This window comes from Notothenia coriiceps, unplaced genomic scaffold, assembly GCF_000735185.1.
Source record: "Notothenia coriiceps isolate Sejong01 unplaced genomic scaffold, NC01 NC01_scaffold00037244, whole genome shotgun sequence".
NCBI classification, from domain to species: domain Eukaryota; kingdom Metazoa; phylum Chordata; class Actinopteri; order Perciformes; family Nototheniidae; genus Notothenia; species Notothenia coriiceps.
This window is the reverse complement of record NW_011369945.1, coordinates 13,000,557-13,012,143: the sequence shown is the minus strand read 5'-3', so window position 1 is coordinate 13,012,143 and position 11,587 is coordinate 13,000,557. Positions and strand designations below refer to the sequence as shown.

General features: G+C 41.1%; 1 protein-coding gene across 1 annotated transcript in view; it reads left to right on the top strand.

Moving 5' to 3' along the window:
* The first annotated feature begins 1,548 nt into the window (after positions 1-1,548).
* Positions 1,549-11,587, top strand: part of rergla (RERG/RAS-like a) — a 13,405-nt gene continuing 3,366 nt past the window's right edge. Inside the window, exons 1-3 of the mRNA XM_010793595.1 lie at positions 1,549-1,741; positions 1,828-1,884; positions 3,298-3,371. Coding sequence (XP_010791897.1) covers positions 1,690-1,741; positions 1,828-1,884; positions 3,298-3,371 — 183 coding nt within the window. The 5' untranslated portion in view covers positions 1,549-1,689. The remainder of the gene's footprint in view (positions 1,742-1,827; positions 1,885-3,297; positions 3,372-11,587) is intronic.

Genomic DNA, 11,587 nt, shown 5'->3' with positions numbered 1-11,587 from the left:
GTTTGGCCCCTTACATGGTCCTTAGGAGCAGCGAGCATATCTTTTACATTGACCAGAACACATTATTTTGACAGACTGTCATATCTCTTTTAGCCAGAGGTAAACTCGACTTATTTATGTCACGATACTGATGCTTTACATTCCGTGATAAGGTGTGTAATAGTCAGTACACATGGCAGTGATAATGTCATCATTCGTCCTCCGTATCAGCCCACCTCAGAGTCATCATCACACTTGCTTTTATTAGCAATAAACTGCGAAATGTGTTTGTGTGGGAGCTGCTGGCTGACGTCTTCCTTCGTTTTATACCACTGATTCACTTGCATTTTCAAACCTCCAAATAGAGAGTGATTGTGTATTGTTGTTTTGTTTTTAATTGTGTAAAATTGCAGATATAGAATATATTCGGAAACATTCTCCATTCACGTGTTGAAGAAGTGAAGTGATCTGTAAAGCTTCACACCGCAAATGGTATTCTTTTCATAGCATGCACTGGTATTCTCTATTCCCTGCAGTGTTTATTTCTAAAGGGAACCAAATGCTACAGTTCAAACATGTTGCCTTTATCAGCATATTATATGAGATCAGGATTTACAGCTTTCTAAAATAGGGCTACCAGAGGGGCCTCAGAAATAAGCAATTATGAAGCTGGTTTATATTGAATCCAGAGTCACTAAATCACACCTGGACAGGAAAATGATCAACTTGAAATTGTGTAAATGTAACACTTCAGGAAAGATTGAGGAGATTTGTTTTTGCAGGGGAACGAACAAGATTGTTTGCTAATTGAAATGTATTAAATGACTTTGAATAGAATATAGAGAATATGGGTCTATGTTAACCAGTGATGAGCACACATTTGAATGTCAGTCATGTGTAACTTGCCTTTGTTTAAAGAGAGACATGCTGCCAAGAAAAAAGGTGATCCACCAAACTAAACTTCTATACAAATTTACATTTTATAGGGGATACCCTTATCAAAAAAGTGACATTTTATATAAGGGGGGACCTTTATCAACATTTTTTTATAAAAGGGTAGTATAGTTTGATAGTACAATGTACATGTCATTTTCAAACACTATTGCTCATGAGTCATCTTCGTGGCAGACTAAAAACCAAATTTCTTCATGTTATAACTGACACATACACATATATAGGAACACAAAAGATTCCTCTCAATTCAAACTAATGCACAAGCACTTACAATGGCATAGCTTTTATAAGGGGAATGTGGATTTCTGCTGTTCCTTTTTGGTATCTTCATATTTCTTAAAACTTATTTTAGGTCTCTTTGGATAAAAGCATCAGTTGAGTGAAATGAGTTTTAGGGTCATTTGTTATTAATTAATTAATTCCTGGATCTTTTGGGGGCTTGACTACCATAAGGTACATTGAAAAAAAGAGAAATATGCTGTAAATTAAAAAAATGAAATGAGGCTATGACTGAAAAAAATATTCTGGATGGAGGACACGCCCCCCCGTTCTCCTCCGGTGTCACGCCGCTGTGGGAGGGCCGCCCCCCGGCCAGCCTGTAGCGGATGACGCAGGGCAGCACCGGGGCTCCAGGCAGCCCATCAGCTCTGCGGACCCCGGCTCTGACACACATGTTCGCCTCCTCAGCTCTCCAAAGCATGCCATCTGAGCGATAGGCTGCTTCTGTACGGGAGAAGTCTTGTTTCTACCGCCGACATGAATGAGATCAAGGTTGCTGTGCTGGGCAGTGAAGGGGTCGGGAAATCAGGTAGGAGAGCCGGGCAGCAGGTCACTGCACCTTGGAGGTAATCAAGGGCTCGCTTCTGACTCACTTGTCTGTATGTCTGTCTCCAGCTCTCATCGTCCGGTTCCTCACCAGACGATTTATTGGGGAGTACGCCTCATCTTCAGGTAATGAGACTGTCGTGCAAACACTAATGGCAAACTGACTTTCACTGTTAAATCGTTACTCTATTAAACACGATTCAAATCTCTGTACACTTTCTACTCATTACACCTGTAAAACCCCTAACAATTATATATCTGACACATGGTATATGAGTGAGACATACAGTAGGATACTTTTGTATACATGATACACTAAGTATTTTACATTAAAAGATGTTTCATCCAGTATGTCAAATGCAGTTCTGTGCATGGGTTTCAACAAAGTTTGGCTGTGCAGACTAATGTAGTTAAATGGAAGCAGATTGCTGTGTGTTCAGCCTCTTGTTAACAATTCTGCAGAGCTACAACGATCAGTAGTCAGACAAATAGTACTTTGTAGGCTAATTCTTCATGCAAAGAAATTGGTTCGTTGCAGCCCAATCAACCAGTCATTTAACTTCCATACATTCTACGTCATATTGCTGTTTCAATTACCACACCTCAAACAACCTTTTTGACAAAAATTAAAATGAATATTACGGAGAGGGATGGGGCAAAAACTGGACATCAGTGGCCTGTCAATGTCACTATAGGTCAGATACAAATTGCCTCCATGTCTGAAGCAAAGCTTTGATTATATTCTGAAACTATCACGCTTTAGTCAAAGTGCACAATTGGATCAGCCCTACTATAACTAAACCTTTACCAAACATTGGCATCAAATGTTAAGATTCATAATATTGTCTCCAATTCATTGATCAGATATTTCAAGGTTTAAATCCTGTTTATTTCACTAAATGTATTCTGTAACTTTCTTCTATTGTCATATGCCAACATTAAGTATGGCTATTTATATCCCTATCAGAAGCCCTATTCATTTGGAATGTCAGTTATCAGCCTGCTGGTTTCTAGTTTCTATAAACTGTTTATCTTTCTATCCAAGTCCTCTTATCTCATATACTTGTATCGTCTATTGTAATGTATGGTGAAGCCAGCTCGCAAGCCTTTACCTACAGATGGCACATATTCTGTCAAATTTAAGAGCATGGCTGAATATTTGAGAGATTCTTAAGATTGTTAGTCAGAATGTGGTCTGAACAGCCATTCTGTTTGATACAATTCTGCAAAAGGCCACCTGACAGCAGGAGGAATGACACACATTCGTCTCTGATAGTGGCTCAATAGGCTATTGTTTCCCTGAGAATAATCGAGTTTCATATGAGCCTGTTTACTTCTGCACTCTCAATGAGTGAAGCAAGGACACTGCCTGAGGTGTGAAAGGAACACGTGCACACACAGAGAGAGAAAGGTGTCCCAGTATTGGTGACAAATACAGTTTTAGAAGTATGAATCCACTGTTTTCAGATACAATTTGAACTCATAATTATTCTCTTTTTGATGATTTTCGTCTTGTTTTCCTGCTGCTGTCTTCCACAGAGTGCATATACAGAAAGCGTCTATCAGTGGATGGGAAACAGATCAATCTCCAGCTCTATGACCCCTGCTCTCAGGTGAGGTTACAGATGGAGCAAATATAACAAAATGCACTATTATTGTATTTTGTTCACCAAAAAAAAATAGGTGGCACAGAGGCAGGGTGCTGGTCGGCATATCAACCAGTCACACTTATCATCTTGTAAACCAATTGATACCAGGGGCGGACTGGGGGGAAAAAGTGGCCCGGGGATTAATTGACAGACAGGCCCACTTAATGCGCGGCATTAATCGCCGGCCGCGCGAACAGTTACTGTACTTAACAAAAAAACCCTATGCATTTTACGTTATTTTGACAATTAATTCATATAGGAATCACATTACCTGAGCCCTTGCAGTTGGCCCTAGAGGCAAAAATAGTTACAGGCATATATTTAAGTTGAATTTAATGGTTAAACAGATTCATGGATGCAATAACATTTTTGACCCAATTTGCCTGAGCTTGACCACATGGAAAAAAACATGGGCCGTAGGATGCATCCTCAATGTGGTTGAGACAATTTAACAGGGGGTAATGGGGCAGGTGGTGGACCTTTCATCCTCGCTCTAGGGTGGTCCGGGGGCAAGGCTCCCCTGGCGAAGATGTTTTTTTTAAATGGTTGAAGTGTTAAATGCATGCCAATCTGGTGCATTTTGAGGAGGCAAAATATTAGGGACTTAAAATCTTATGGCAGTCAGGTAGTAGGGCTTGGGAATGTGAGAGCGTAGGGTCCTTCCGGTTCAAGTCCCCGGACCAGACCTCCATTTGGAGTGTGGACTGTCTACTTGGAGAGAGGTCCCAGTTTCCACCTGCCTGCCCTGCCGTTGGTGCCCTTGAGAAAGGCACCGGACAACCCCCTTCGCCCCTCCACTCCCATTGCTCCCCGGCGCTGTTACCAATAGCTGCCAACTGGCTTCTAGACTGCTCCTGGTAACTAGGAATGGGTTAAAAGCAGACGAACACATTTCGACTGTGGTGTGCTGTGATGCATTGCATGTGTTGACCATTTAAAGAGGTTCTCTTAGGGCACTATCCCCTCCAAATCTTCTTCTTCTTCTTCTCCTTCAGCATCCCATATAGGAAACGAACTGTAAAACAGATTTACTTTTGTTCTCAACATTTATATTGAACGATCAAAGTGGGCAAATAGTGAAATGCACCCCAAAAACATATAATGAACCATGCTAGCTAACTAGCCTAAACTCAGTAACAGGAATGTGGGCAAACACGTTCTTCTTCCACCAGCCACCGGATCCTCCTGAAGTCGGACGTCAAACTTCCCCCCTTTTTCTATCCTACAGTACAGCCGACAGCCACTCCCTTGATCCTCCAGGCCCACATTTGGAAATGTTGCCTGGCCCAGCCCAGCTCCGGCCCAGTGAGGGTGTGGCCGCAGTGGTGGAATGGGTCTGGTCCGTGGAATCCACATTACAAAAATAGTGGATGCCGGTTTAGGATTTAGGTAATCAAAAGAAAAAAAAGGGAGTCGGGCCGGAACACTTACAAATGTGGCGATGCCTGTAGGATTTTAGGAAAAAAGTTTGAAAAGAATTTTTTTTCTAATTTTTTAGATTAAAAGATTTTGGCCCTCCGGCCCACCACACAGCACCTGGCCACCGGGTGAAAACTCCCGGTCATCCAATGGCCATGTCCGCCCCTGATTCTAGACTGTTCATTGCAAAACATCAGAATCAAACCATGGATCCACACAACACGGAATGAGATAAACACAGGAGGGAAAGCAAAAACAAAGCAACACATACCAAAGTAAAAAGCGCTAAAACTCTTAATATTATAATTACGTGCAAAGAGGGTACACGCTGCAGCCCTTACACTAGCACAATCATTTTTAACTACAACAATGTAATAATGTATATCTTTTATGTGATTGTCTTTCTAAACATCATCTGTTTTCACGGCATATGAGGCGAAGACTCTACTGATAAACGAGACAGATCCAATAGGTGCTCATTGAGTTCATCGTCGGTCTACGATATCAGCGACCCCGCTACTTCTTCCTCACCGCCCAAATGCCATAGTACACCTCATACAGAAGAGCTACGCCTGTGTGAACTGCAAAAGGTATGGCTAAAATCAATCTCGCACTATAATAATCGGGCACCATGCAAAACCAACCCGGATTGGAAAGTCAATTAATTGTTGTCTTTCGACCCACTAGGAACGTGGACTCGCTCAATATTTCTGTTTTGGTGGTCATGCCACAACCGTGCATGCATGCGCAGGTCATAGTGAGCGTCTGCATTTTGGGGGGGGCGGCGCCAGCTAAAATCTTGCCTAGGGCAGCAAATTGGTCAGGGCCGGCCCTGTAACACCCCAATATAGCTAGATGCTGCTACGACGTTTTTACATAATAAGTAGCATTTTGTCCAATCAAGAATTAAATATTCTTGATTGGAAATAAAAAAAATACATTTTTACTACAGAAGGGAAAAGAAGGGGAAAGATGACTAAGCAGAAGAAGAAGAAGCTGTAGTGCATTCCTGTAGGGATTTATTTTAAACGCAATAAGAAACATGTTATTAACAGATGCAACCAAACACTGTTTTATTCCAGGGAAGATAATCGACCCGGCATTTTAAGATCGAAAACTCGAAAAGTGGGAAAAATGTTACATCTTTGGAATTCGAGTCCATATCCTTTTTTCACACTTCACATGTTCCTACCTTCCTATATACACTGATGTCTGTTGTAATATATCCTGATGTTATACTTAGCTTAAAGTCTTTGTATAGGACAATTATGTAATGGCAAACTATTCAGCTATTATATATATAATTGTTGTAAAGTGTCCTTATTGCAAAGTATTTTTACTGTAAAGCACTTTGGCTCCACCAAAAACCGTGCTATATAAATAAAACTTGATTTGATTTGATATTATTATAAAAAGAACAAAGTTATAATTTGACAAATAGCTATTCCATGAAAAACACAATAATACATTAAGAATGACAAAATATAATACATAATAATAATAACTAACACATTGATTGCGATGTTCTCCAAATTGCATTTCTTCTCAATGTATTTTAGTGTCATTTTAATATTTGTTTTTAAAATGTTTTTTTTTGTATTGCAGTCATCTGATGGAGAACCAGATCAGTAACGTGGAGAGAGGAGCTTTTGATGAGCTGAAGGAGCTGGAGAGACTGTGAGAGAACACACACTCACATTAATGTGCATGCATGTCCACTGAACAGACTTTAACATGAACTTATCAATTGTGTTTTTTTTGTCCCTCCAGTCGCCTCAATAAAAACCATCTCAGCCAATTTCCAGAGCTGCTGTTTCAGAAGAACGAACTCCTCTCTCGACTGTAAGTGTCCAACATCTCTGCTTAACTCTCAACCTTTTAAAGTGCTGCAGTGATGACGCATTTCTGTAGACCGACCCGAAGTTAGCATCAAAATGCATTTGGCCAGTTTTTGTTGATAGCTGGAATAACAATTATTTCTGCGCTTGGTGTTCGAGTTGCTGCATGCTCTAATTTAAAATACATATATTTGATTCTCACAGTTCAAACAAAACAAATAATGCCATGGCTGATGGAGTAACAGGGTCCTAAATGAACTTTTTGGTCTATCTGCCAGTGGCTCGGTGTTTTGTGGTGAAGTAGGTCTATCTCAGCAACCTGCCAAAGGGCCGTTGACCTCATTTATTTTATTTGCCAACATGGATTTTTACTGCCGTTTGGAGAGGAGCGGGGGCTAATTTTAGAACACGGGAAGTAGCCAATTTAGTTTATTGGATTTAGGAGGTCTACTGTATGTGATGCCCCTTGAAGCCTGAACTGCGGTTGCTCTACTCTGGTGAGGAATAGTATGTGTATGTTTGTTGTGTCAGCAGATAGGTGGAGGGTATTTGTATAAATATATTTTTTTTAAAAAGCACGCAGATGGGGAAGAAGGCCATAATGCATTTTCTCCATTTCTTTACATATTTCAACCACTTTGTTTTGTGTGTACATTTAAGGCAAGCTAAGTGTATTTTAAAACCACTCGATTCAAAACTGACACGTTAAAAGCATTTAAACAAGCTAAATCTGACATGTTTAAAATACATGATCGAAAGCTACTGTGTAGTAAAGGATATGAATAGTTATTAGATTCAATAAAAGGCAGCAGTTCTCCTGGAGTTTGCTCCAGATATTTGGAGCATAAACAGCAAACGCAGCTTCTCCATGTTTAGTTTTGACTTTGGGGACGAAATGTAGCAGAAGATCAGAAACCGTACCAAATGATTTTTCTAAAACGGTACATTCAATCTGAATTCTAAGAGAACCAAAACCCGATAAACTCACAATAATCTTACACCTCACAGTCTATACACTCTATATATCCTGGCGTTATGCTAAAGTAGATTTAAACTGCATATTAGCTCATATATTTATATTTTTTAACTACTGAAATTAGTCAAAAAGCATGTCATGTACAGAAGAGACCGTTTTTGCTGCTTTAGGCTGCGTGCTTGCCAGTTTTCAGATCAAAGATTGACCCATTTCTCTCACCTAGAAAACTCTTCACATAGTCTCCCTTCGGACAGCAGAGGCACCGCAAATACTTCCCACAATCCCACAGGAGCGGGAGGCGCAGCTAAACACTTTAATTTGACAACTAAACACACACACACACACACACACACACACACACACACACACACACACACACACACACACACACACACACACACACACACACACACACAGAGCTTTTTTTCCTTGTTTAATAACTGCAAGCTTGGAAGCAGTTGGTTACTATGCGGCTAAACGTCCCTCACACACACACACGCTGCTCACACACACGCTGCACACACACACGCTGCTCACACACACGCTGCTCACACACACGCTGCACACACACACGCTGCTCACACACACGCTGCTCACACACACGCTGCTCTCTAGTCTTTGTTGTGAGTGTGTGTTTGTAGTGCGGCACGGGGAATGTATCTGCTACTGCCTGGAGACGCCGGGATACACACACACAAACACGGCTGCAGAGAGGGAAAGAAAAACAAACACTCTTTAATTAACTTTTCTCAATGATTGATTCATTTATGACACTGATGTCTTTTTGGACATGTGTGTGTGTGTTTGTAAGTGTTTTCATTGAAGTGGTTGACAGAAAAATGTGCAGTTACGAAGACACACTCTTGCTTTTCCTCAAAGGGAGTAAAGTGGATAACAGCCATGGAAAATACAACTAATTACAGAAGCAAGGGGCGGATGAACAAGTGGATGTGTTTGTATGAGATAGAGAGATAAAGACAAGGTCTGAGAGCGATACATAAAAGAAAGTGTGTGTGCGTGCGTGCGTGCGTGCGTGCGTGCGTGCGTGCGTGCGTGCTGGTCCATTTGTGGATGTGTGTGTCTGTCCTGATTATTTGCTGTTTGCCTTTTTGGCAATTTCACACTCTGGCTCCCATCAGGGAATGCCGAGATGGACTTGGCATGTTCGATCAATCAGCACACACACACACACACACACACACACACACACACACACACACACACACACACACACACACACACACACACACACACACACACACACACACTCACACTCACACAAAGCAGTTCAGAGCCATTAGCACTTCCTCCACCAGGAGTGATGATTTATTCTCCTCCCGCTGTGCTGATGGACTCTATAAAGCCTGGTGTGCCTCGGAAACACACACACACACACACACACACACACACACACACACGCACACACACACACTTATTTTTGTTTCTGTGCATTTTTCTCTCTTCAGCCAAATTACCTCTCATACTTCAATTGACATTCTTCGCCCTACAAATCAATTAGTTGCTTATAGTCAAATCTACCTTTCTTGTGTTTTGATAGTCGAGTGTGTTCATAGAATTGTATTTCTTGGGAGTTCAGACTTTTAATCCTATTTTATGTACTCACACATCTAACGATCATATGTTGGTTGCTGCGTGTGAGTGGCTGCAACGGTTCACTGTAAATGTCCTCTGCTGCCCATATGTACAGTGGTCCTGGTGAATAACTGTGTGGCAAAGGTCATAGCCATGTACTATTAAAGGGGGCTACTGTATGCTCCGCTGTATTTAAAGATCTTATATCATGTTGAATTTCTTCATACAGTCATAAGTCAGGTTTAACAGTTTAATCAACATCTGCTCAATGTTTCTTCTGTCACCATGATCAAAGCTTCCTCCTCAGGATAGATGTACTGTCTTGTAAAGGGAAGGGAGTTTCACCATTTCCTCATTTATCTCCAGAAAATATTTTGGGTCGCTTGTTTGATTTATTTATTTACTCATTGGCCAATTGACGCTTCCCTTGTTCAATAGTTAGCTGAATTTCAGATCATACATTTATCGTGATTTTGCGTCAGAGGGTTTCTCAACGAAATGCAGTTTCATTTACAGAAGGAAAACATTTCAAAAACACTAGTGCATTCCTGTAATGGCTTTCCTTCATTTGCATCATGTAACATGTACATACAGGCAACACACACTCACGTTTTCTACTGTCAGCTTTTCAATTTTCCATCCCTCTTTGCCTCTTCTCCTTACGCCTCTCTTTTTGTGAAGGGTTCTCTCCACACCCTGTAACAGCCCTTTGTGTGTTTGATGATACCCAGAGGCTGCCTGGATGTGTGAAGTACCAGTGTGCCCCCTCCCTTTAGCCCAGGGGAGCGCAAGAATTATGGGAGTGTAGTTTTAATGTCTCACTCACACACACACTCATCTTGACCTGGAGGTGAACTGTCTGCTCAGCTACTGTAGTGAACGCTGTGCTAATGGGATTTACTCCTTCAGACACACAGTTTGTTGGACTCATGCTACTTCCTGTCAATTTAGTTTTTTAAGGAGAAATAATGCTAACATGTAAAATAAAAGTAAATGTCAATGTATGCTGGATAAACAGTGCCCCATGCAAAGCGGTGGTCGGACATATTGATGTTTAAGCTGCAAACATCTTAATGTGATCCCGTTTGAAATGTTCTTAAAGTGCCATGTTGAATTATTAACCTCTATTAGAGACTATGGAGCAATGTTTTTAAATATGTACTGTATGATGGGAAATGCACGAGCATGTTGGAAATGCTTTGGACAAGAAAAGCGCCAGGATTTTTTTTTATTGTGCACTGCAAATACTACTGGCTAATAACACTTAGCAACTATCATCAAATTGCTTCCCTTCAGCCAATTTCGTCACAAATGTGTTGATCACACGTGGCATCATCAATGGGTGTGCCACAAGTGAGTTAACGATGTCCGAAATACATTTTTCTACCTTGCCTGGGAAGACGAGATGCTCTTAGTTCTGTCTCTGAAAGTACCCAAGTCACTGTAAAAGAAAACTATAACCTAATATATAATGTCATTTTTTAACCCTACTCCAGAATTAGTATCTGTTTTTTTCTGACATCTTTAATACGTTCTATTATTACATTTCTGCTTAATGTGGAGCTTCAGTTTTTTAGCTTGAATGGCTAGCTGTTGCTGGTTTGTGTCGAATAATATAACAAATCAGCAAACATATCCAATATAAAAAAATGTATCAATGGTAGCAGTTTTTTTAACCCTATTTTGGTGAAAAAGTACACGTTATGAAATATTTAAAAAAATCAAGTCAAGGGGTCCAGTATCTACATTTCTTTGTTGTTTGAACATCATATACTCTAAATAGACCTTTCTGATTCCAATCCACAGTGACAGTGTACTTGGAAATTCAGTGCAGGTTTGATTTAATGTGTTTTTTCGAGTGTGTCCGTGCAGTTACAGTAACTTTCCCATCAGACACTTGAAGAGTTTCTCTCATTAGGCACACATTCAGAGCTGTCCTCATTAGAGCAGTTGATTGGCATCTGAGAGGCTAATTAGCGGCGGCTGTATACAGGCTAACCCGGAACGTGACCTCGCCGTTTACCCGACTAATTTACTGTGTGAGCAGAGGAGCACGATGGAGGTGTGTGTGTGTGTGTGTGTGTGTGTGTGTGTGTGTGTGTGTGTGTGTGTGTGTGTGTGTGTGTGTGTGTGTGTGAGAGCATGTGTGTGAGCATGTGTGTGAGCCTGTGTGTGTGAGCCTGTGTGTGTGTGTGTGTGTGTGTGTGTGTGTGTGTGTGTGTGTGTGTGTGTGTGTGTGTGTGTGTGTGTGTGTGTGTGTGTGTGTGTGTGAGTGAGCCTGTCTGTGTGTGTGTGTGTGTGTGCGTGCGTGCGTGCGTGCGTGCGTGCGTGCGTGCGTTAACTTCCCTACAAGT